General features: G+C 36.6%; 2 protein-coding genes and 1 pseudogene across 2 annotated transcripts; all 3 read left to right on the forward strand.

The window, feature by feature from the left end:
• The first annotated feature begins 685 nt into the window (after nt 1-685).
• LOC133098992 (olfactory receptor 8B3-like) lies at nt 686-1,633 on the forward strand (annotated as a pseudogene).
• A 2,274-nt stretch (nt 1,634-3,907) lies between these two features.
• Nucleotides 3,908-4,857, forward strand: LOC133099779 (olfactory receptor 8B3-like). The gene is given in 2 exon segments (XM_061203661.1): nt 3,908-4,100; nt 4,103-4,857. Coding segments are annotated over 2 exon segments (948 nt in total).
• Nucleotides 4,858-11,351: 6,494 nt separating this feature from the next.
• Nucleotides 11,352-12,289, forward strand: LOC133098994 (olfactory receptor 143-like). The gene is given in 2 exon segments (XM_061202452.1): nt 11,352-12,075; nt 12,078-12,289. Coding segments are annotated over 2 exon segments (930 nt in total). The 5' UTR covers nt 11,352-11,357.
• Nucleotides 12,290-27,771: the final 15,482 nt, after the last annotated feature.

Below are 27,771 nucleotides of genomic sequence, written 5' to 3' on the forward strand. Positions count from 1 at the left end.
AGAGCTTGTGGAAGTCTGACAGTCTGGGAGGATGGAAGTTACTTTATTTCTCTGAGCTCAGTTAATCCAGCAGGATTGAGGTCCCCATGTAAAAGGGTGAGTGTTTAATTTTATCTGTCATGTTATTCTTCCAAACCTCATCTCAGAAAGCCAAGGACTCCCTGAAATGACACACCTTCTCTCTGCTGAGACAATCATTGATCATTAGGTGGGCCTGGTAAGCTATCAAAGCAGAAGTGGAGCAGAGATGCTGTAGTCATGAGTGGTCACAGGGTTACTGAATCTTATCCCTGTAGAACTTGCCCATTAGTGGTTTTTTTTGTTTTTATTTATTTATTTATTTATTTATGGCTCTGTTGGGTCTTCGTTTCTGTGTGAGGGCTTTCTCTAGTTGTGGCAAGTGGGGGCCACTCTTCATCACGGTGCGCGGGCCTCTCATTATCGCGGCCTCTCTTGTTGTGGAGCACAGGCTCCAGACGCGCAGGCTCAGTAGCCCGTTAGTGTTTTTGATATATATTATCTTTAAAAGTTCCCTCAGCCTTTACACAAAGGAGAAAACAAAGGCACACAGAGGGTTGGCTTGGGTTCATTCTCCTATTCTGGGTCTCAACCTCATTATAGTGGGATTGGGTGGAGAGAGCTGGGTACTCATTTTAATGTTACCCTTTGTCCTGTTCCCACAGATATGTCCTAGGGAAGCATGGCCCCAGGGAACGACTCTTCAGTGACTGAGTTTATCCTGCTGGGTTTAACACAACAGCCAGAACTCCAGCTGCCTCTCTTTTTCATTTTCTTAGGAATATATCTGGTCACCGTGGTGGGGAATATTGGCTTGATTATTCTGATTGGTCTGAACCCTCACCTGCACACTCCCATGTACTACTTTCTCTTCAACTGTTCCTTCATTGATCTCTGCTACTCCTCTGTCATTACCCCTAAAATGCTGATGAGTTTTGTAAACCAAAACGTCATCTCTTAAGCAGAGTGCCTGGTTCAGCTCTGTTTCTTCTCCTTTTTTGTTATTGAAAAGTGCTGTATTTTGACGTCAATGGCCTAAGATCGATATGTGGTCTTTTGTAAGCCCCTGCTTTACAAGGTCTCCATGTCCCATCAGGTCTGCCTCACGCAGACGGTGGGTGCATACGCGATGGGGCTTGTGGGTACCATGGCCCACACTGGGTGCACGCTGAGACTCTCCTTCTGTGATGGCCACATCATCGATCATTACATGTGTGACATTCCTCCTCTCCTCCAGCTCTCCTGCACAAGCACCTACATCAATGAGCTGGTGGTTTTCATTGTGGTGGGCGTCAATGTCATGGTGCCCAGTCTCACCATCTCCATTTCGTATACCTTGATCCTCTCCAACATCCTCAGCATCTGTTCTACAGAGGGCAGGTCCAAAGCCTTCAGTACCTGCAACTCTCACATAATTCTGGTTTCTCTTTTCTTTGGATCATCAGCATTCATGTAACTGAAGCCTTTTCCTGCTGGGTCTCTGAATCAAGATAAAGTATCCACAGTTTTTTACACCATTGTGGGGCCAATGATGAATCTTTTCATTTACAGTTTGAGGAACAAAGATGTCCAAGTTGCGCTGAGTAAGACTTTGCGTAAAATGGTGTTCTCCTGAATGAAATCTGTGTTAGTTATTGATGCCAAATCCTTATAAGGGCAAACAACATATAAAGCTATGGAGATAATAGTAAGAAATCAAAAAAGAAATGTAAATGATTTAAAAGTATAAATTAACTTAGTTATATAAATCACTTCTCAAGAAAATGTAAGGAAGAGGAGGATCAGCCGTTCACTCTCACCTTCTGATATTCCAATTATGCATATTTTTTCACTTTTGAAGTTGTTTCAGAGTTTTTGAATGTTCTATTTTTCACTCTTTTTCTCTTTGGATTTGATTTTGGGAAGTTTCAATTGACTGATCTTCAAGCCACTGGTTCTTTTTCTAAACTGTGTTGGGTTTTGATGAGCACATAGAAGGAAAGCTTCATTTATGTTACTGTGCCTTTTATTTCTAGCATTTTCTTTTGATAGTTTTTGTTAGAGTTTCCATCTCTCTGTTTACCCATCGATTCTTGCACGTTGTCTATTTTTCCCTTAGAGTCCTTAACATATTCATTATAGTCATTTTAATTTCCTGTTCAATAACTTCTACATCTCATTCTTATCTGAGTCTGGTTCTGTGGCTTGCATTATCTCTTTAGACTGTTTCTTTGTCTTGTAATATTTTGTTGAAAGATAATGTGCTGTCTCAGGTACTAACAACTTAGTTAATGGCTACTAGGGTGAGAATTTTTGGTATTCTGGCTAGGATTTTGGCTATGTTTAATTCTGTAGTGTCTATGGTTGCCAGAATTATTTGTATGGAAATATGTTAATATAAATGTTTCAGACCTTACATGAAACTTCTAAAAATCTTATATGTTCTGGTATAATGTTATAAGTCATAATTCTAGTTATTACTTTAAAATGTATATCTCAGAAATAACTAAATTTCCTTGTCAATTGCATTATTATGAACTTTCATCAAATCTTTAACCGTGGTGATTTTTAAGTCTTTTGTCATTTACAGACAGTTCTGGGTGTACTCTGATGCTTTCGCAAAAATGTTCCTATAAAAGGGTTTCATCTTCAAGGAATTCATGGAAAAGACTCTGACAAGTACAGGTTTCTGGTAACTGACTATACTGATGAACTGAATGAATAAGCATTTTCAGAACTCTAATGGAAAACTGATGAATTCATAAAAGTGCTAACAAAGGATCAAGATGAAAAAAAATTAATTACATGGGACTGAGTGAACTGGTGAGGATGATTATAATTTTTGTGACTTTCTGTTTGAATAAAAAAAAAATCCCACAAGGACTCAGAGGCAAAAAATATACAAATCAATTTTCACAGCAAAGTAAAGGAGCTGTTACAGTGGAGGATTACTGGACTGAATGTCAATATTATGACATAGTATGAGTGTGTTTCGTGTTTGGTAATTGCAATCATTGTTGCTTTTGTTGTGGTCATCCATTTACAATGCTTGGTGTCAGTTTATCTCTTGTAAAAATAAAATACAGTGTGTGTGAGAAAAAAATATGTTTGTTGAAATATATTATATGTACTGTACAAGTTTACATGTCATAATAAGTATACAGCTTGATATATATTCACTAACAACAGCTAATTTAATCAGCACCCAAATTAATTTATTTTGCTTTCATGCCATCCTACAAAACCTGGGAAAGCACATCCACCTTCCTTTATTCATTCTATGTTCAGCTAGGATGGAATAGAGGAGGAGAATGTGTGGAAACAATGCAGTATATGGTTAAGTATAAAGGTTAGGCCACCAAGGCTCTCCTCCATACCTGTTATCAATTATTGACTTCATGGAATCTTGTAGTAAAGTACCTGAAAATCCAAAAGACTCTTAGCAACTCCCTTCTAGGAAGCAGAATATGGTTATGGTCTCTGCCCTGTGGGAACTCTCTCTTTCTTGAAGGTCATCACAGGGGAACTGAGATACCTAGTAGAGTGATGGAAACATGAGTAGGAACTAAAAAGTGACTGGTCAGATGAATAGGATGGAGAGATGGGGATACAACCCCACCACCAAAGCCCATCAACAGGTAGGCTTGTTCCTCAGCTACCCCATCCCTCTGTCTTCTAGTAAAGATAAAGCCGTTGTTTGTCCCATACAGCTCATGCAACAAAAGACAGTGACTTAAATGTTGAGGGGTGTGTGTTGCAGTACTTACAGACCCTATGAATCAAAGGAAGATGTGATTTCTGCCAGTCTGAGTCTCTTTCTTGTAAAGCTCATATAAAAGAGAGTCTGACAGAGCTGGGTTCCCTATTAATGTAGTTTTTCTTCTATTCTCACAGATTTCCGAAGTTGAGAATGCTGGTTAGAAATGACTACTTAGTGACTGAATTTATACTTGCTGGATTAACAGACCATCCAGAGCTCCAGCAGTCCCTCTTTTACCTGTTTCTAATGATCTACATTGTCACCATGGTGGGCAACCTGGGCTCGATCATTCTTATTGGTCTAAATTCTCACCTCCACACCCCCGTGTACTATTTAGTCTTCAACCATCCTTCATTGATCTCTGTTACTCCTCTGTTTTCACCCCCCAGATGCTGATGAACTTTGTATTCAGGAAGAATATCATCTCCTATGTTGGGTGCATGACTCAGCTGTTTTTCTTTCTCCTTTTTGTCATCTCTGAGTGCTATATGTTGACCTCAGTGGCCTGTGATCGCTGTGTGGCCATCTGTACTCCATTGCTGTGTAAGGTCACCACGTTCCATAAGGTCTGTTTGGTGCTATCTTTGGCTGCATATGTGGTGGGGTTTACTGGAGCCTCTGCCCACACAGGGTACATGCTTAGAGTAACCTTCTGCAATGTTAATATAATCAACCATTTCTTGTGTGACATCCTCCCACTCCTCCAAGTCTCTTGCACCAGCACTTATGTCAGTGAGGTGGTAGTTCTCATTGTTGTGGGTATTAATATCACAGTACCCAGTTTCACCATCCTGGTTTCTTACATCTTCATCCTTAGTAGCATTCTTCATATCAAATCCGCTCAGGGAAGATCGAAAGCCTTCAGCACCTGTAGCTCCCACATCATTGCTCTTTCTCTTTTTTTTGGTTCAGCAGCATTCATGTACCTTAAATATTCTTCTCCTGGATCTATGGACCTGAAAAAAATTTCTTCTGTTTTCTATACTAATGTGGTGCCCATGGTCAATCCTTTGATTTACAGTTTGAGAAACAAGGATATCAAAGTTACACTGAGGAAATCCCTGTTTAAAAATCCAGAGGAGAACCATGTTCTAATTTGAATCAGCAATATTGTAAAGAAATTCAACTTTTTATTAATTTTTACTGGTGTCTTTCAAGAAGAGTGTATTTATCACCATGTTGCTTCTACAGATTTTTTTATATGTGGTATAGACTTGTCTTATCACTTCCCTCATTGCTGATATTGTCTCATATTTGGCCTCTGTATCTCCTGCACCTCATATCATTTAGTTTACTAAATAACTAACATGTTTATAAAAGGAATAAATATCCTGACCTTTTTAAAAATAATTTTTTCATACTTCCATCTTCTGAGTTATTCCTAATCTGGACAAATATGGTGAGTCATAAATCACAGAAAGTTAAAATTATATCTTACTCATCTAAACACAGAAGTGCCAAATACTGTAGAAATATTCTCATTCTTGTCGATACTCTTCCTGGTATAGGGAACAGGATTCAATAAAATGTCTTAATACAAACTAGTATATAGCTTGAAGTATCATCAGATTCTCTGATCTTTTCCTTTTGTTCTATATTTCTTATCAACTTTCTTTTTATATTTTGCCCTTTCTTGTTCCCTTTGAGAATGGCAAAATCTATACCATATACCACCTGTTTTTGAGAGCCTCTATCAGCCCAGTTCATTTAATATTGAAGAGAATACATGTAGCTCCACCTTTTATTGCCAAAGATGGTGTTAACAAAGTACCATTAAAGGAATAATACATATGTACCTTAGGATCCTAGCAAGGGGGCTGACTGGTTTATTATAAAACTTGCATTCGTTATTATCTACAATGACAGCAAATATTTTTAAAAAGAGCATATAGCTCTTACTGCATAGTTTGTTATTTATCACTTTAAAGGAAAAGACTGCACATTAAGTTAGGAGAAATATGTTAGACATTGTTTTACTTATCTAATGAGATTTATCATGAAAAAAGGTATATATTAATGATAATAAACTATTTTTTTCAACATTTTTTGTGCTTATTTAAACCTGTATCTCAGTCCATTCAGGCTGCTGTAACAAAATACCACAGACTCAATGACATAAACAACAGAAATTTATTTCTCACAGTTCTGGAGGTTGGAAGTCCAAGATCAGGGTACCAGCATAAATGGGTGAGGGCACTTTTCTGGGTCGCTCCCTTCTCATTATATGCTCACAAGGTGGAAGGGGCTAGTGATTTCTGTGAGATGTCTTTTATAAGGTACTAATCCCAATTATGAGGGTTCCATCTTCATGATTTAAGTACCTCCTAAAGGCCCCATTTCCCAATATCATCACCTTTGGGGGGTTTAGGATTTCAACACTTGACCATAACACCTTGTCTCTCCAATAAGATAATAAACAGATTTAAAGTAGATGCTGTTTTCTCTAATTTCCCTATTTCTCCAGCGCTTTTCTGTTTGTATATTTAGAATGTCAGATGTATTTGGAGGGCAAGAAGTAAGAATAGTGGTTACCTCTCGGGAGGGAATGGGTGTTGACTGAGAAGCAGAACAAGGGAACCTTTCTAGGAAATGTGTATCTTGAACTATATTTTACACGGGCATATATATAGGTAAAATTCATTGAGCCATACACTTAAGATTTATGTTTCCTTTTTAACGAAGTATATTTGATTTATACTATCATATTAGTTTCATTTGCACAACATAGTGATTCAATATTTTTATAGATTATACTCCATTTAAAGTTATTACAAAATAATGGCTATATTTCACTGCACTGTACAATATATCCTTGCTGATTATTTATTTTATACATAGTAGTCTTTAAGTCTTAGTCCCATACACGTAATCTGCCCCTCCCTCCTTCCCTCTCCCCTTTGGTAACTACTAGTTTGTTTTCTATATCTGTGAGCATGTTTCTGTTTTGCATATACGTTCATTTGTATTATTTTTTTAGATTCCATATATAAGTGATATAATACAGTATTTGTCTTTCTCTGTCTGACTTATTTCACTAGGTCCATTCATGTTGCTGCAAATGGCAGAATTTCAATATTTTTATGGCTGAGTAATATTCCATCTTTATCTATCTATCTATTTATCTATCTATCTATCATATCTTTATCCATTCGTCTGTCGATGGGCCTTTGGGTTGCTTCCATATCTTGGCAATTGTGAATAGTGCTGCTATGAACATTGGGGCATATTATCTTTTTAAATTAGTGTTTTTGTTTTTTTCCCAGATATACCTGCAACAGTGGAAATGCTGGATCATATGGTAGATCTGTTTTTTAGTTTTTTTGAGGAACCTCCATACTGTTTTCCATGGTGGCTGCACCCATTTACACTCCCACAAACAGTGTACAACTGTTCTCTTTTCTCCACATCTTCTCCAACATTTGTTATTTGTAGAGTTTTGATAATAGCCATTCTGACAGGTGTGAGGCGATATCTTGTTGTTTTGATTTGCACTTCCCTGACAGTTAGCGATGTTGAGCATCTTTTCATTTGTCTGTTGGCCATCTATATGCCTTCTTTTGAAAAATGTCTATTCAGGTCTTCTACCCATTTTTAACTTGTGTTGTTTGTGTTTTTTTGATATTGAGTTGTATGATCTGTTTACATATGTTGGATATTAACCCGTTATCAGCCATATTATTTATAAATATTTTCTCCCATTCAGTATGTTGTCTTTTCATTTTGTTGATGGTTTCCTTTGCTATGCAAAAGCTTTTAAGTTTAATTAGGTCCCGTTTGTTCATGTTTGCTTTTATTTCATTTACCTTAGGTGACAGATGTAAAAAAATATTCCTACAATTTATGTCAAAGAGTGTTCTGCTTATGTTTTCTTCTAGGAGTTTTATGGTTTCATGTCTTACATTTAGGTCTTTAATCCATTTTCAGTTTATTTTTGTGTATGGTCAGGAAATGTTATCATCCCATTGTTTTACAAGTAGCTGTCCAGTTTTCCCAGCATCACTTGTTGAAAAGAATGTTGTTTCTTCACTGTATATTCTTCACTTCTTTGTTGTAGATTAATTGACAATAAATGTGTGGGTTTTTTTCTGGAATCTCTATTCTGTTTCATTGATCTGTGTGTCTGTTTTTCTGCAGGCACCACTCTGTTTTGATTACTATAGCTTTGTAGTATAGTCTGAAGTCTGATAGGGTAATACATCCAGCTTTTGTTCTTTTTTTCTCAAGATTGCTTTGGCAGTTTGGGGTCTTTTTTGGTAGTATGTGAATTTTAGGATTAATTGTTCTAGTTCTGTGAAAAATATCATGGGTATTTTGTTAGGGATTGCATTAAATCTTTAGATTGCTTTGGGTGGTATGGCCGTTTTAACAACATTAATTTTTTGAATCCAAGAGCACGGGATATCATTTCATTTCTTTGTATCATATTCAGTTTCCTTTATCAGTGTTTTATATTTTCCAGATTATAGGTCTTTCACCTCTTTGGTTTAGTTTATTCCTATGTATTTTATTCTTTTTGAAACTATTTTAAATGGGATTTTTTACTTTCTTTTTCTGATAGTTCATTATTTATGTATGGAAACTCAACAGATTTCTGTATGTTTATCTTGTATCCTGCAACATTGCTGAATTCATTTATTCTAATAGCTTTGGGGTGGAGACTTTAGCGTTTTCTATATAAAGTATCATGTCATCTGCAAATAGTGGCAATTTTACTTCTTCCCTTCAAATTAGGATACCTCTTATTTCTTTTTCTTGTGTGATTGCTGTGGCTAGGACTTCCAATTCTGTGTTAAATAGAAGTTGCAAGACTGGCATCCTTGTATGGTTCCTGAATTTAGAGGAAAGGCTTTCAGCTTTTCACCACTGAGTATGATGTTAGATGTGGATTTGTCATAAATGGCCTTTATTATGTTGAGATATGTTCCCTCAATACCCACTTTGCTAAGTGTTTTTTATCATGACTGGATGTTAAATTTTGTCAAATGTTTTTTCTGTCTATTGAGATGATTGTGTGATTTTTATTCTTCCTTTTCTTAATGTGGTTTATCACATTGATTTGTGAATGCTGAACCATCCTTGTGACTATAGAATAAATCCAACTTGATCATGGTGTATGATCCTTTTTATATATTTTTGGATTTGGTTTGCTAATATTTTGTTGAGGATTTTTGCATCTATATTTGTCAGATATATTGGCTTCTACCTTCCCTTTTTTGTAGTGTCTTTGCCTGATTTGGGTATCAGGGTAATGGTGGCCCTGTAGAATGAGTTTGGGAATGTTCTGTCCTCTTCATTTTTTGGAACAGTTTGAGAAGGATAGGTATTATTTCTTCTTCATATTTTTGGTAGAATTCCCCTGTAAAGCTGTTCAGTCTTGGGCTTTTTTTTTTTTTTTTTTTTCTGGGAGACATTTAATTGCAAATTCAATTTCACTACTAGTGATTGGTCAGTTCAAATTGCCTGTTTCTTCTTGATTCTGTCTTGGAAGGTCGTATGTTTCTAGAAATTTGTCCATTACTTTTAGGTTGTCCAATTTGTTGGCATATAACTGTTTGTAACATTCTCTTATGATTTTTTTGTATCTCTGTGGTATAAGTTGTTCTTTCTCTTCTTTCTTTTCTTATTTTGTTTATTTGGGTTTTCTATATTTTCCTCCTGGTGAGCTTGGCTAGTGGTTTATCATTTTTTTTAATCTTTTCAAAAAATAGCTCTTTGTTTCCTTGATCTTTTGTTATTTTTTCTATCTCTATTTTATTTATTTACTCTCTGAACTTTATTATTTCCTTCCTTCTCCTGGACTTTGGGCTTTCTTACTTCTTCTTATTCTTTTAGGTGGTAGATTAGGTTGTTTACTTGAGATTTTTCTTCTTTCTTGAGGAAGGCTTGTATCACTATAAACTTCCCTCTTAGAACTGCTTTTGCTGCATCCCATAGATTTTGGATTGTGTTGTTTCCATTTTCATTTGTTTCAAAGTATTTTCTGATTTACTCTTTGATTTCTTCATTGACCAATTGCTTTTTTAGTAGCATGTTGTTTAGTCTCCACGTGTTTGTGTTTTTCCCATTTTTCTTTCTGTAATTGATTTTTAGTTTTATACCATGTGGTTGGAAAAATGCTTGATATAAGTTCTGTCCTCTAAAATTGGTTGAGACTTGTTTTGTGCCCTAGCATGTGATCTATCCTATAATACACAGAACACAACAAAGAATTATCCACTTCAAAATACCATTAGTGCTAAGTTGAGAAATCCTGCTATAATGAATATGGATTAATAGCAATGGGAACACTTCTCAGGCTCCTATTATATGTCAGGCATGTTCCTAATAAACTTTGGGTGACTTAACTAATTTAATCCACAAAACAGCCCTATGAGATAGCTCTTTTGCTAGCCTCATTTTATAGATATACATAGGGTAAGTATATAAAAATATGCAAGGATCAGAGAGGTTATATGATTGTCTACGGTCTTACAATTAAGAAGTTTAACATCCAGATTTAAACTAAGTCTGACTTAAGGGGCCCGTTCTTTTAACCATTTTGCTACAACACGTCTTTACAGCAGTGAAATCCATAAGCATGGACAGTGCTAAAACTATGATACACTATTTCACTAATGCAATCCTAGAGGCTCTAGGAAAGTGCTAGTAAAGGCAAGTGATCATGCCCCAGCTGTTCCTTTTTTAGAACTGTGCATAGACACCAGGAGATGATGAAGAAAGTACAAAAGGGGCACCCATTTTTCTGCATTGGGGGTTAAGAATTCTCATTGTGAAATTATAAACTGAGTAGAACATTGTGTCTCCAAGCATCTATGATACAGGATGGAAACACAAACTCAGTAATTTCTACCCTCAGTGGGCTCATTTAACTTGAAAGGCAATCATGAGGGAGAGAATAATTTTCTGTGCTTCCAATCAATTTTCCCAGAACTATAGGGCATGGAATAGAATCTCATTTTAATCAACTGATTGTTTTGGAGCTCATATAAGGTTGCTTTCCTCCTTGCAAGTGAAGAGGACCTTCTGGGTAAATTCTCAAATAGAAATTCTGGCTTGTTCCCCAGCATACCTCTTTTAGCAAGTCAAAGACTGAGGACTGTGCTGGCGGATATTGCCTCCTTCATTGTCAGAAACTTTGACCCTCTCAGGACTGTAGGGCAGAAGGAGCCTTAAGGTTCAATGGCAGTGAGGCATTCAGGAAAAAGAAGGTGAGGGTTGAATCAACCCCCTCTTTTCTTTTCAGACCCCAAACTACATAAATCAACAGTTGTGGGGAACACTACCTGTTTAATTGCTCTTTTCAGCCCTGATCCTTAACGGACACAGGGGAGAAGGGAGAAAATGACATGCAGGGACACTGGGAGTCTACCAGCATGCTTTCTGAACAGAAACAAACAACAGTAGTAAGGGTAGAAAGGAGAAAATGAGGAATCATCAGGAATAATCATAAGTCTTGCTTTTTGGATGTCTTAATGTATGTCTTTATAAAACTGAGATTATAAACCAGCAGATCCAGCTCTCCCTTGGAAAACAAAGAGGAAAAGTCCATTGTTAATGTCAGTTTCTACCCCTGTTCCTGCAGACCACAATTGTGCAATGAATGGCTATGGAAAATGCCTCCTCTGTGACTGAGTTTATCCTTATGGGATTCACAGACCAACCTGAACTCCAACTGCTCTTGTTTTTCCTGTTTCTGGTGAACTACATGGTCACTGTGGTAGGCAGTTTGTGCTTGATGAATCTAATTTGTCTAAATTCACACCTTCACACCCGCATGTATTTTTTCCTCTTTAATCTGTCCTTTATTGATCTCTGTTACTCATGTGTCTTTACCCCCAAAATGCTAATGAGATTTATTTCAGAGAAGAACATCATCTCCTTTACAGGATGCATGTCTCAGCTATTTTTCTTCTGCTTTTTTGTCAACTCTGAGTGCTATGTGTAGACAGCCATGGCCTGTGATCACTATGTGTCCATCTGTAAGCCATTGCTGTACACAGTCACCATGTCCCCTCAGGTCTGTTCTCTGCTGATGTCTGGTTCATATGTGATGGGGTTTGCCAGTGCCGTGGTCCACACAGGGTATATGATCAGGCTGGTCTTTTGTGATTCCAACATCATCAACCATTATCTGTGTGACATCTTCCACCTCCTCCAGCTCTCCTGCAGCAGCACCTATGCCAATGAGCTTGTGGTTTCTGTTGTTGTGGGCACAGTTGTCATGGTATCTAGCTTCATTATCTCTGTTTCTTGTACCTTGATTCTTTTCAATATCCTTCACATACCATCAGATAAAGGTTGGTCCAAAGCCTTCAGCACCGTGGCTCCCACATAATCACAGTTGGTCTATTCTATAGATTTGGGCTACTCATTCATGTCAAGCCATCATTTGCTGGGTCTGTGGGTCAGGGGAAATTTTTCTCAGTGTTTTACGCCAATGTAGTACCCATGTTGAATCTTCCCATTTATAGCCTCAGGAACAAGGATGTCAAAATTGCTCTGAAGAAAACCCTGAAGAGAAATACAAACTGAGCTGAACCATTTATACCTCCATTTTTGTGTCTTTTCCTTCTCTTCCTGCTCCACTTTATCTTCTTCCTACTATTCTTTTTTTTTTTTTTTTCATTTTCTTCATTTGTCTTTCTAAATTCTTCTTGGCAGGATTTCTTCTCTAATTTCTTTTCTTTTCTTGCCGCATGATGTAACCCCATGGGCCTATTCTTGGACTAGAGGGTCATTCTCAGCCCTAAGTAACCCTATACCAGTTGGAGACAATGGGTCAATAACCTTTCCCATCTAAGGATAACACTACTTACTTCTTTTCTTGTGTCATTCCCATACAAGGTAAGCCATGGAGGGGTATGCTGTCTAACCAATTTTTTTCTTTCTTGGTTTCATTACACAGCACCCTTTCCTGTTTCAATGATTTATTACTTACAATTTCATAAAACAGAGAAGGAATGACAAAAATTGTGGGTATGGTAAACTTGTAAATATTTCCAGAATTTTTCAGAGTTCTTTTATTTATGACTCTTATTCTAGATTTTCAGTATGCATATATATAGCAATTGAATACTTTGTTGAACTAAGGTTCTTTATTCTTGAGAATGTATCAGCTACACTATTCTGCTCACCTTTCACAATCCACACCAATAACAAATGCCTCTGTTTATGGTATTGGTCAACTGATATTGTGTCAGAAATGGAATTGAAATCGTTATCAACTTGTCTACATATCTGTGGATTGTGACTGTGATTAAAAATTAACCAATAGTATTTTTGGCTACAGAATAGATTGTCACATGTAATGTCAGGATTCTTTGTCTAACCACAAAACAGGGGTTTCCCTTTGCAAAGGAAGATTTATTTCCTGCTTTCAAATCACAAACAAAAATATATGGCAAAAGCTTGTCCTACTGGGATTTACTCTTTCAACATGGTAATTTGACTCCTCCCTTTTGTCTCTCAGAAGGAAAATCTGTACTCCATAATATGTGCCACATTTTACAAATCCTATTAAAAGATAAGTCTCCTCATCCTGTTTTATAGACAAGGAAATAGTTATGTGACTTGATCAAGATCACACAGCTAATGATGCAGAGCCCAGTTTTTGAATCCACTGTTCATCTCACAAAGAAATGGAATGAAAGAAAGAATTGTGAAGGGACAGAGAGAGCTCCTGGAGCATTGTTTCTGAATGAGCTTGAAAGTGGGAGTTTTCCTCAGCCATGATCACTGTGGCAGAGGGATGTTCTACAAGGCCCTGGTACCTAACTAGAAAAATGTACCTGCTTTTGTGCCAATACCATACTGTCTTGATTACTGTAGCTTTGTAGTATAGTCTGAAGTCAGGGAGCCTGATTCCTCCAGCTCCGTTTTTCTTTCTCAAGATTGCTTTGGCTATTTGGGGTCTTTTGTGTTTCCATACAAATTGTGAAATTTTTTGTTCTAGTTCTGTGAAAAATGCCAGTGGTAGTTTGATAGGGATTGCATTGAATCTGTAGATTGCTTTGGGTCGTATAGTCATTCTCACAATGTTGATTCTTCAAATCCAACAACATGGTATATCTCTCCACCTATTTGTATCATCTTTAATTTTTTTCATCAGTGTCTTATAATTTTCTGCATACAGGTCTTTTGTCTCCTTAAGTAGGTTTATTCCTAGATATTTTATTCTTTTTGTTGCAGCAGTAAATGGGAGTGTTTTCTTAATTTCACCTTCAGATTTTTCATCATTAGTGTATAGGAATGCAAGAGATTTCTGTGCATTAATTTTGTATCCTGCTACTTTACCAAATTCATTGATTAGCTCTAGAAGTTTTCTGGTAGCATCTTTAGGATTCTCTATGTATAGTATCATGTCATCTGCAAACAGTGACAGCTTTACTTCTTCTTTTCCGATTTGGATTCCTTTTATTTCTTTTTCTTCTCTGATTGCTGTGGCTAAAACTTCCAAAACAATGTTGAATAACAGTGGTGAGAATGGGCAACCTTGTCTTCTTCATGATCTTAGTGGAAATGGTTTCAGTTTTTCACCATTGAGGACGATGTTGGCTGTGGGTTTGTCATATATGGCCTTTATTATGTTAAGGAAAGTTCCCTCTATGCCCATTTTCTGGAGGGTTTTTATCATAAATGGGTGTTGAATTTTGTCAAAAGCTTTCTCTGCATCTATTGAGATGATTATATGGTTTTTCTCCTTCAATTTGTTACTATGGTGTATCACATTGATTGATTTGTGTATATTGAAGAATCCTTGCATTCCTGGGATAAACCCCACTTGATCATGGTGTATGATCCTTTTAATGTGCTGTTGGATTCTGTTTGCTAGTATTTTGTTGAGGATTTTTGCATCTATGTTCATCAGTGATATGGGCCTGTAGCTTTTTCTTTGTGACATCTTTGTCTGGTTTTGGTATCAGGGTGATGGTGGCTTCGTAGAATGAGTTTGGGAGTGTTCCTCCCTCTGCTATATTTTGGAAGAGTTTGAGAAGGATAGATGTTAGCTCTTCTCTAAATGTTTGATAGAATTCAGCTGTGAAGCCGTCTGGTCCTGGGCTTTTGTTTGTTGGAAGATTTTAAATCACAGTTTCAATTTCATTGCTTGTGATTGGTCTGTTCATATTTTCTATTTCTTCCTGGTTCAGTCTCGGAAGGTTGTGCATTTCTAAGAACTTGTCCATTTCTTCCAGGTTGTCCATTTTATTGGCATATAGTTGCTTGTAGTAATCTCTCATGATCCTTTGTATTCCTGCAGTGTCAGTTGTTACTTCTCCTTTTTCATTTCTAATTCTATTGATTTGAGTTTTCTCCCTTTTTTTTCTTGATGAGTCTGGCTAATGGTTTATCAATTTTGTTTATCTTCTCAAAGAACCAGCTTTTAGTTTTATTGATCTTTGCTATCATTTCCTTCATTTCTTTTTCATTTATTTCTGATCTGATCTTTATGATTTCTTTCCTCCAGCTAACTTTGGGTTTTTTTTTTTTTTTTGTTCTTCTTTCTCTAATTGCTTTAGGTGTAAGGTTAAGTGTGTATTTGAGATATTTCTTAAGGTAGGACTGTATTGCTATAAAATTCCCTCTTAGAACTGCTTTTGCTGCATCCCATAGGTTTTGGGTCATTGTGTTTTCATTGTCATTTGTTTCTAGGTATTTTTTGGTTTCCTCTTTGATTTCCTCAGTGATCTCTTGGTTATTAAGTAGTGTATTGCTTAGCCTCCATGTGTTTGTATTTTTTACAGATTTTTTCCTGTAATTGATATCTAGTCTCACAGTGTTGTGGTCAGAAAAGATACTTGAAACGATTTCAATTTTCTTAAATTTACCAAGGCTTGACTTGTGACCCAAGATATGATCTATCGTGGAGAATGTTCCATGAGCACTTGAGAAGAATGTGTATTCTGTTGTTTTTGGATGGAATGTCCTATAAATATCAATTAAGTCCATCTTGTTTAAAGTATCATTTAAAGCTTGTGTTTACTTATTTATTTTCATTTTGGATGATCTGTCCATTGGTGAAAGTGAGGTGTTAAAGTCCCCTACTATGATTGTGTTACTGTCGATTTCCCCTTTTGTGGCTGTTAGTATTTGCCTTATGGATTGAGGTGCTCCTATGTTGGATGTCTATATATTTACAATTGTTATATATTCTTTTTGGATTGATCCCTTGATCATTATGTAGTGTCCTTCTTTGTCTCTTGTAATAGTCTTTGTTTTAAAGTCTATTTTGTCTGATATGAGTATTGCTACACCAGCTTTCTTTTGATTTCCATTTGCATGGAATATCTTTTTCCATCCCCTCACTTTCAGTCTGTATGTGTCCCTAGGTCTGAAGTGGATCTCTTGTAGACAGCATATATACGGGTCTTGTTTTTGTATCCATTCAGCCAGTCTATGTCTTCTGGTTGGAGCATTTAATCCATTTACATTTATGGTAATTATCGATATGTATGTTCCTTTTACCATTTTCTTAATTGTTTTGGGTTTGTTATTGTAGGTCTTTTTCTTCTCTTGTGTTTCCTGCCTAGAGAAGTTCCTTTAGCATTTGTTGTAAAGCTGGTTTGGTGGTGCTGAATTCTCTTAGCTTTTGCTTGTCTGTAAAGGTGTTTTTTAAATTTATTTTATTTATTTATTTTTATACAGCAGGTTCTTATTAGTCATCAATTTTATACACATCAGTGTATACATGTCAATCCCAATCGCCCAATTCATCACACCACCACCCCCACCACCCCGCCGCTTTCCCCGCTTGGTGTCCATACGTTTGTTCTCTACATCTGTATCTCCATTTCTGCCCTGCAAACCGGTTCATCTGTACCATTTTTCTAGGTTCCACATATATGCATTAATATACGATATTTGTTTTTCTCTTTCTGACTTACTTCACTCTGTATGACAGTCTCTAGATCCATCCACGTCTCAACAAATGACCCAATTTCATTCCTTTTTATGGCTGAGTAATATTCCATTGTATATATGTACCACATCGTCTTTATCCATTCATCTGTCAATGGGCATTTAGGTTGCTTCCATGACCTGGCTATTGTAAATAGTGCTGCAATGAACATTGGGGTGCATGTGTCTTTTTGAATTATGGTTTTTTTCTGGGTATATGCCCAGGAGTGGGATTGCTGGATCATATGGTAATTCTATTTTTAGTTTTTTAAGGAACCTCCATACTGTTCTCCGTAGTGGCTCTATCAATTTACATTCCCACCAACAGTGCAAGAGGGTTCCCTTTTCTCCACACCCTCTCCAGCATTTGTTGTTTGTAGATTTTCTGATGCTACCCATTCTAACTGGTGTGAGGTGATACCTCATTGTAGTTTTGATTTGCATTTCTCTAATAATTAGTGATGTTGAGAAGATTTCCATGTGCTTCTTGGCCATCTGTATGTCTTCTTTGGAGAAATGTCTATTTAGATCTTCTGCCCATTTTTAGATTGGGCTGTTTTTTTTTTTAATATTGAGCTGCATGAGCTGTTTATATATTTTGGAGATTAATCCTTTGTCTGTTGATTCATTTGCAAATATTTTCTCCCATTCTGAGGGTTGTCTTTTCATCTTGTTTATGGTTTCCTTTGCTGTGCAAAAGCTTTTAAGTGTCCCTGACAGATGAATGGATAAAGAAGATGTGGCACATATATAGAATGGAATATTACTCAGCCATAAAAAGAAATGAAATTGAGTTATTTGTAGTGAGGTGGATGGACCTAGAGTCTGTCATACAGAGTGGAGTAAGTCAGAAAGAGAAAAACAAATACCGTATGCCTACACATATATATGGAATCTAACAATAAAAAATGGTTCTGAAGAACTTAGGGGCAGGACAGTAATAAAGACGCAGATGTAGAGAATGGACCTGAGGACAAGGGGAGGGGGAAGGGTAAGCTGGGACGAAGTGACAGAGTGGCATGGACATATATACACTACCAAATGTAAAATAGATAGCTAGTGGGAAGCAGCCGCATAGCACAGGGAGATCAGCTCGGTGCTTTGTGACCACCTAGAGGCGTGGGATCAGGAGGGTGGAGGGAGACACAAGGCGGGGGGATATGGGGATATATGTATACATATAGCTGGTTCACTTTGTTATACAGCAGACAGTAACACAACATTGTAAAGCAATTATACTCCATAAAGATGTTAAAAAAAAAAAAGACACGTCAAATGGAAAGGTAAAGAACATTCTGAAGACATCAAGCAAACATGAGAACCCAACTCAGATATGATAGGAATATTGGAATTATCAGAGAGGAAATTTTAAATAATTAGGAATATTTACTCAGGCACAGCGTTTTGTTTTCTGCTTTGTTTTTTAAAAAATCTGTTTAATAAAGGTCTGAAACAGAGTATTTTATTGAGGTCTCTTTATGCTAAGGTCTTTTACTATGAACACATAGAAAACTCTGATTGACTTTGAAATCCATATTATGCGTTGTGGCATTCTTCTAATTGACTTTCACTAGCAGGAGTCACAGAAACAATGATCAGTGAAGGTGAGTCAGGGTAGTTCTTACAGATGTCAACTGACAGCTTGATGGTTTCCAGGCATTCTTTTTCTTGAACAATATAAGTTGATATCTAGAGAATAATGCTGATCCATGATTTTGTTAACTCTTAGGTGGGCTTAAGAGTTTCACACATGAGGTATTAAAAGCTGTATTCTTCACAAATAATAGATCAACAAGAAAGGGTAGATGTTTGCAATAGGAAGTGTACAGCCCACAAGAGCCTTCCAAAGACTGGTGGACCAGCCTAGGCAGGAGCATAGCCAAGCCAATCACCTCCTTGTTCAAAACTTTGCAGAATGATCCCAAGAAGAAGGAAAAAAATCCAGAGTCTCAGTCTGGCTCTGTCTTCTTTATTTATTATATTCTTTATTGTATATTGCTATGGACATAGAAGAATGAACTTATTACCTCCAAGGTTCTTTCTGTTTATTTCAAGCTTTAGGAAAATTGGAATCTGCAGAAGAAGGGATTATATTATACATTTAAGGACTATAATACATGGTCTAGGTGACTAACAAAGAGTATCAATGTCTTTTTTGGAAAACTTGAAAAGGTTATAGTTAATGATTTCATTTTCATTTCTGCCTAGAGACAATAGGCTGACTGATGGCTTCTTCTTGGTTTTGTGCTTCTAGGATTTTTTTTCACCTTCCATCATCCCTGCTCTGTGGTCTTTACCACAACAGTCTCAACTCTGTTATTTCCTGGGACTGAAAATGAACTCTTCCTGGAAATCCACGATTCATCTGCAAGGCCTGTGCTTCAAAGAGCTCACTGCAGGGCTTTGCCTCGGCTTCTCAGGAGACTAGGAACTGTGAGATTTATTATAAAGTTGTATAGTCTACTTGAATTCTTAGAGGATGCTAAAACAGTTAATCATTGAGGAAAATTAAATCTGGAATGTATTAGTCATAAACTCACAGGCTTTAATCCTCTCAGGGTATGAGTTCAAATCAGGAAAGGAGTATTTAAACTGAGTCTAAATTATTCTCAGTTCCTATCATTATGCAACAATAATGTCTTTATTTTGACTCCTTTTCTGTTCTTGAAGGATGATTTACATTCAGTTCCATTGTAGCCATCTAATTTCTACACCTAGAACAAACCTTAGAATATCCATTCATAGTGATATAGATGCACTCTTTCTTGCTCCTGGACCCACTCACTTCCTTGTTATGGGTAGAAAGGAGACTTTTTCATTCTCTGTTATTCTGTTTTAGTTGGGTGTTTGCCCAGCTGGAGTAGCCAAGAGTTTGCATTTCATGTTAACATCAGGCCACAGGCTGACCTCTACCATCCTGTACATACTGAGTCATTATGTTCAGGAATAGGTCTGTCTGTGACAGGAAGGAATAAATTATTCCTGACTTGACATAAATACTACATACTCCCAGGCTCTGAGTTAGTTCTGCTTCTTCAAAGGCTGTATGTGGTGATGGGCTGCTCAGTCACTTGTTTCCCCTCATTTGTATAGAACTTTGCCATTTATAGAAACACATTCTCATGTATTATCTAATTTTAGTGAATCCCTGTGAAGATTTGGTATGAATTGTGAGTCCGGTTTTAAAGATGAAAAAGATAAAATTCAGTAAATATTAGCAATCTTTTTTCCACAGTTGGGCTTAGAGTTACCTTTTGTGAAAGGTTTTTAAAAAATTGTTATTACAATTTCTTTAATAAATATTCAGGTTGCCTTTTGCTTCATGGGTAAATTTTGGTAATTCATAAAGTTGGTCTTTTTCCATACAAGTTGTCACAAGTCTAGGCTTGCCTTCTGTGGGTTATGTTTCTAATGTCAGTTCAGTTCTGGAAGCATCTGCTGTGCTATTTGGGTCTGTTCTGCATGTGGGCCGCCTCATGAAGTCTGGAACCTGGGCAGTGTACCCCACAGTTCAGCTGCTTATGGTCAGATCCCTGCTTGTACAGCCTAGGGATAAGTCCAGAGATTTCACATACAAACTTTACTGGATTGCCTTCTTTTAGTTATCTACCCTCTTAGAAAACTACACTTTTAGGTCCACCTACTCATTTTCCAGTTAGAAAGCTGGGAATTTAGTTTTCCTACTTTGCTGTAGTTTTCAGTGATGGTGTCTGCCCTCAGGGACAAGCAGAAGAAAGACAGGGAAAAAAGCAATAGAATCACTCCTACATATTCGAAATTACAATTCCCCTTCCTCAGAGTTTTATGCACTTGCCTGTCTGCCACTGCCCTGTCACTGCCACCATTGCTGCTGCCTCAACATCTCCTGAGGACAGGGGAGTAGGAGAGAATGAAAACATACACACACACACACACACACACACACACCAGAAAAGTCCAGGGAATTCCCACCCTCTCTGACCCCTGGGGCCCCCTTTCTCACTCCTCAGTTCAGAAGGTGCATCTCTAAGAGCTCTTTCTGTCTGCAAATGGTATGATTGGGGGTTTTAATCTGCCTTTGAATCCAGACTGAAGGACACTGAGAGGAAAAAAACAAAACAGGAAATTCACTGCTTTGGGTCCCAGTTTCTCTCCCCAAACTCCCTGCTACTATTTACTTTTCAGAGTCCTCAGTTACCAACTCCATGCATTCATTTTGAGAAATCAGATGGAGTGTGCTTGCCCATCTGAACCAGAATAAGAATCTTCTAACAGTGATTTTGATGAGCAGAAGTATTTAGCTTTCTAATTCTATTTTGTTTTTTCCAATAGATTCAACAATTTAGCAAAATTTATACATTTAAAAAATTTCTTTGGGGGCTTCCCTGGTGGCGCAGTGGTTGAGAATCTGCCTGCCAATGCGGGGCACACGGGTTCGAGCCCTGGTCTGGGAGGATCCCACATGCCGCGGAGCAACTGGGCCCGTGAGCCACAATTACTGAGCCTGCGCGTCTGGAGCCTGTGCTCCGCAACAAGAGAGGCCGCGATAGTGAGAGGCCCGTGCGCCGCGATGGAGAGTGGCCCCCGCTTGCCACAACTAGAGAAAGCCCTCGCACACAAACGAAGACCCAACACAGCCATAAATAAATAAATAATAAAAAATAAAAAAATTAACACAGTTTAAAAAAAAAATTATTAAAAAAAAAAATTTCTTTGGGATTGACATGTACACACTGCTATATTTAAAATGGATAACCAACAAGGACCTACTGTATAGCACAGGGAACTCAGCTCCATATTATGTTAACAACCTAAATGGGAAAAGAATTTGAAAAAGAATAGATACATGCATATGTATAACTGAATCACTGCTGTACACGTGAAACTAACATAGTATTGTTAATCAACTATACTCCAATATAAAATAAGTTAAAAATTAAAAAATTAAAAAATTTCTTTAAAAGCACAACTTTTAAAAACTGACACAAAATGAAATAGCAAATCCCATTAGTCCACTGGTCATTAAATGCATTGAATTTAAAATATTTTTAAAAAACCTGCAGCAAAGGAAGGTCAAGGCACATAAAGTTTCATAAAACTTCTAAGACATAATGTAAATTTAAACACTATTTTACAAAATAGAACAGGAGAGAATACATACCAAATTATTTTATGAAGTAAAAGTATAACCCTGATTCCAAAACCTTACAAAGAAATTACAAGAAACAAAAATTAAGAAGCTTAAGTCGTTAAAAGTACATTAGCAAGTAGAATGCCATAATATACAAAAGGATAATACAACGTGACAAAGTGGGATTTATCCACGAATGTTAGTTTGATTTAACACTTGAAAATGATTCAAGAGGTTAAGAGAATAAGGAGAAAAAAAATGTCATCTCTATAGATTCAGGAATATAACATAATACTTAATAGTGAAATATTGAAGAATGTTCCCCTAAGATTGGGAAGGCTGTTGTTTTCTTTGGTAATTTTATTCAAAATTGCACCAGAGGTCCTACTCAGTTCAATAAGGCAATAAAAAGGGGAAGAGGGCATAAAGTTGGAGAGAAATAAACATATATTTATTTGCTGATGACATGATTTACTGATTAGAAAGCCCTAAGGTATCCGCAAAGCAAATATGACACCTAATACATACATTTAGAAAAGGCACAGGACATAATGTCATTATACAAGGATCAAATCTGTGTCTATATAACAGCATAAAACAATTAAAAAATGTTAAATATATATATATTTATAATAGCATCAAAACACATCAAGTACTTCAAAATAAATTTTAGAAAATAAATGCAAGATCTCAATGATAAAAACTATTTAAAAACATTGGGAATAATTAAAGAAGACATAAATAAGTACAGGGATATTCCATGCCTGTGAATTTGAAGGTTCAGTAAGTTAGGATGCTTAATTCTGCAAATTCACCTATATCTTCTAAGCCAAAATAATTATCCTAGCAAACATTTCTTTTTTAAAAAAATAGAATTTGATGAGCTGATTTTGAAATATGGTATTATAAAGGACCTAGAGCAGACTAAACAATGTTGAAAAACAGACTGCTCGACTGAGATTCTCTACAAAGCTACCATAATCAGTGTAATGTGAAATTGATGTGAGGATAGACAACTAGATCAAAGAAATAGAAGATAAAGTCCAAAACATAAGAGACTTTCTTAATGACCTGGTAAGCTAAATGTAGTGTTTTGCCCTTTTTAATCTTACATTATTTTGTAATCCTTTTCTCATGCTGCTACAGAATTTTAATAGTTGATAATTTTGAGAGCCATATAATATTATACTAAGTTACTATGCTAGAATTCACCTAACATGTTATCTGTGACTGGACATTTAAGCTGTTTCCTTTTCTTGTTGCTATTTGAAGTGAACTAGCACTATATAGTATTTTCCTTTGGAAATCATCATTTTGGTATGATGATTTCTCAAGATTCTACTTACTGGACCAAAGTACCCTAGGACAGAGGTTAGGGGTGCCAACCCCCAAGCAGTTGAAAATCCAGGTATGATTTTACAGTCAGTCTTCAATGTTCATCGTGCCACATCATCTGATTCAATCAGCCTCGGGGCATGTAGTACCTTAGTATGTGTTTATTGAAGAAAAACCACATATAAGTGGACATGGGCAGTTCAAACCTGTATTTTTCAAGAGTCAACTGCATATGAACATATTAATCTTGATTTGTATTATAAAATTGTTTTTCTAAAGGATGCACCAATATGTTTTATCCCATGAATGAATCTTGCTGTTTTATTTATTCCTCTGTGCTATTGCTAATCCTGCTGTCTTTATCTCTTCACTATTTGATTTGTGGCACTAATTCTTATCTCTGCTTAACATTTAATTTAAGGTTTCTTTCCTCATTGGAAGATTTTCCTGATATATCCCCCATTTTGAAACGAATACCCCTCTTCAATGCTCTCTTCAAATCCTGCATATTTGTGTATCATTGCAATAACCTTCAGGGCAGTATCAATGTCTTATCTGACTTGTAAGCCTAGCTCCTGTCACTATGCAAAATATAGAATTGATACTCAAAAAACACTTGTTTAATGAACAGATGAATCAATAAAGATTACCTGTAGATGAATCAATAAAGGTTACTTACCAGAAGCCACAGAGTTCTGTAGCTTGTTAATATGCAGTTTAATTCTTTAATATTATGTTTTAATTGAATAGATGTAAACGGTATCGTAGTGTCACACTGCTATATTAAAAAAAATTAATAGGTTAACCATCTGTGTTTATTAGTTTTTTTCCTCTTGTGTGAACTATAAGATATTTCATTGTATGTTTGAAATTATCATATTTGTATGCTGTTTCTTTTTCTACTCAGTTTTACCCTATGTGTAATTTTTTATTTAACCAGGTTAAAATTTTTGAAATATACTAAATTATGTCAACATCTGTACTATTTAATAATGTGTGGGCAATTCACCTACCTTCAATTGCTGAATTCCTTCTGTGAACGCAGCATACATGAAATATAACATACATAGAAATCAGAAATATAGCCCTGGCTCCCAAGGAGCTTAGAGAACACAGTATAATGTAACCTGTGTAACATAATCTATGTCTTCTTGTGGGAATCAGGTCAGACTTTTTGCCGAGGAATTTTGACAGATGAAATAGGACTGAATTGCATGTCAGAGACTTGGAACAGCATCTCCAAAGGCACCAAATTTTGATATCGCTTCTTTGGAGAAATGACAAATAGCTTGGTAATTCTAAACTGACAGGGAAGATAGATGGACACTGAGGCTGGACATTTAGTTACAGCCAGATTATACAAATTATTATATACATATTTAAAAGTTTATTTTATTCTAAAGTTAATGGGTAGACACAAAAGACTTCAAAGCATGGGAGTAATATCATCAGATGTACTTTGGACTTGAGAATTCCCTGAGCAGACAAAACTATTTAATCCATGTAAGTAAAACTAATTCTAGCTTATTTCATGAACATAAGCGAGACTTAATTTAGGCTATTTCTTATATATGCCTCTGATAATCATAAAAGAAGCTTAAATCATCTTCCTAAAAATGGTGTAAAATAATCACTATTAACCTATCCCCTCCCATCTGGAAACTGCCACTGTAATAACCAATCATTGTGAAGATTACATAGCTTCCTGATTTTCACTTTATTAGCCATTCTGTAACTTCATGCCCCTGAGTTTCACATCAGTCTTTACATCTGAAAGTTCCGAGTTTGTGAACAGTTCTTATATACAACAATAAATTCTTACTAAATATTATGTATTGATTTGGTGGGTTTAATTTTGCTCTTTCTGGGTTTTTGACAACATAAACAGGAAAAACTGATTTTTAAAAAATATTTAATTTTATTCAGCAGTCATCATTTAAAGAAAACATTTTATCACATTACAGCAATAATCACAAGCATTCATTGTAATTTTAAAAAGTCATATCAGAAGAAATGCTCACAATCCAATTGGATATAATTATTTTTAACACCATTGTTCAATATTTCAATTGCTTCCCATTTTTTTCCAATCTTATAAATAATACGGTAGCAAACATCTCTGTATATAAACCTTTATTCAGTTTGTCATCTCTTCAAAATTATCAAGTAACTCATAGAACAAATTTTCTCCTCTATCCCTGCCCCTCCAAACACAAACACACTGATGATTTCTAAAGCCAGGGAGAACGTTTAATTCTGTGCTAGAATTAGAGATGCTCCTCATCCAGCAGAGGGCGACAGAGCACAGTTTGCAGAATACAAATGCTTGGCGGGTGTCCACCCTGGAGCAATTTAAGTCTAGACTTACTGACTTACCAGACTGCATCACAGATACAAGATACTGCCAGGGTTCCTGTTTAACTGTAAACCTAATATATGTTGAAAAAGAGAAGGCGACTATAGCTGCCATCTCGTGCAGGGACAAATGATGGGGAACAGACCAGGATATCCAGGGATGATTTAAAGAGCTAGAAGACAGCCTACATGCCTCATTCTTTTGAATCACAAGCTCCAAACGCAGAGAGTACAAAAGTGAGTTCCTAATCTTCCGTCCTTCTGGGTTTGCAATGGATACTGCACCCACCGATTTACTTTCAGTTTGGTAAAATAGGTCACAAATGGGATCATTGTGACCTTGGACACCTTCTTTTTGCATTTTGCATTCCATTGATGTGATAAAGCAGACTATTTAAATACAGTCTGGAGGCACACAGACCAAAGGAGCCAGCCCTTTGCTCACATTACAGTAACTCAAGACTCAAAAGAGGGAGAGATTGAATTCTATTACTGACAATTGTTCAAAGGGAAGTTCCAAGTTCTCCAGCTCTTGGGGTTGCTAAGCAGCAGAACATAAGAAATTCTTATGACCAGGACATACAAATTAGTATAAATGTGTCTCAGATCCATTATAAATTTAAAATGTACTATTTAACATATACTGTTTGTTACTTCTCTTTTACCTAAGTACACAATCATAAATTTGGGAAAATTTATAAGGGATTATCATTCTCTAAAATGAGGCATTCAGTTTAGCTGTATTGAATAGAAGCACATTCCAGTGGTGGCTATTGGTTCCATAACTGTCATAACCACTATGGGGCCAGTTACCAATAAATGCCTTTAGTTTTCATGGTATTCTAAATATAACTGCTTATCTGAGTCTATGAATGTACTTCAAACCCTTCCTGTAGAACCTCAGTTATTCTGCTATAAATTCCATTTGGGTCTTATTGTTTTATGTAAACTTACTGATTTTAGTAGGGCTTGATGCCAGTGTATCAGGTATTCAGCTTAGTTTCAGAAGCCTCTGTCATCTTATTTCCCTTCATTCATCCTTTCTCCTCAGCTTGGTAGTAGCTGTTAGAGTAGGGTTCGAGTCCACAGCTGAGGTGCACGGTTTCAGTATTAGTTTCCTATTGCTGCTGTGACAAATTACCACAAATGTGGCTTAAAACAATGCCAATTTATGGTTTACAGTTCCGGAGGTTGGAAGTCCACAATGAGTGTCACTGTGCTAAAGTCAAGGAGTTGGCAGGACTGAGTTCCTTCTCAGCTATCATTTCTCTGGTTCTCTTCTGCCTCCCTCTTCCACTTAAAAAATCTTTGTAATTACATTGGGCTCACCCATATCATCTAGGATAATCTCATGTCTAAGTCAGCTGATTAGCAACCTTAATTCATCTGCATTCTTAACTCCCCTTTGTCAGACACCTAACACGTTCATGGGTTTTGGGGATTTGGACCTGGGCATTTCTGGGGAGCGTTATTCTGTCTATGACACCAATTGGCAGATTTCTCCACTGCTGAGTTATCAGATCCCATCCTTAGTCAATTCTTCCTGGACAGGAATCTTAAAAAAAGATCAACAGGAACGTTCAATAAATCCACCTAAGCAGCGTTTCTGCAATTCAGAAGTAAATCCACGTAACACTTTACATCCACTGAAAATGGATGTAGGTCACTGAAAATGTCACTTTAGCTGCTCATTCCCAAATTGAGGGATCTGAAAGTCAGCAAATTTCTTAACTGCTCAAAAATATTAGACGTCTTTAAAATTAATCTATTTTTGCTTCAAAAATTGATAGCTGAGTTGTTGCCAGAGGTGTAGTAGGAGCATGAGAACACAAAGCCAGGGGGCACAAGGGGAGCCTGGGGGAGCAAATAATAATATTTACTTTATACTTTTCCAACGTCACAGATTTATTTTGAGAATAAAATCAAATGGTTTGCGTAGAATAACTTTGCAAACCACAAATGACTATGCACATATTTGGATTTATTATCATCATTTGTAATAAGGCCAGGGATGCCAGTGCTGTACATCTCTTTGATTAAAATTAGGGACATTATTAGACCAAATCCAATATTCTCCCCCAATAAGTTAACTTGTATCCATTCTACCCATCTTTCAAGTTCTACCTTCTAAGTCCTTCTATGCTGGGTCATATGACCCTCTTGAAGCCCTTTAATTATCTTCTACATTAACTTATTTTATGCCAATGGCCAGGGGACGGTCTATCAGTATAGGAAAGGAAGACATGAGCAGTATCACCAACACATGGGGAGAAAAGGACCTTAAGCAGGCGATCCCACCAGGAACAGAGACTGGTTTTGG

The sequence above is a fragment of the Eubalaena glacialis genome, chromosome 10, assembly GCF_028564815.1.
Source record: "Eubalaena glacialis isolate mEubGla1 chromosome 10, mEubGla1.1.hap2.+ XY, whole genome shotgun sequence".
Taxonomy (NCBI): domain Eukaryota; kingdom Metazoa; phylum Chordata; class Mammalia; order Artiodactyla; family Balaenidae; genus Eubalaena; species Eubalaena glacialis.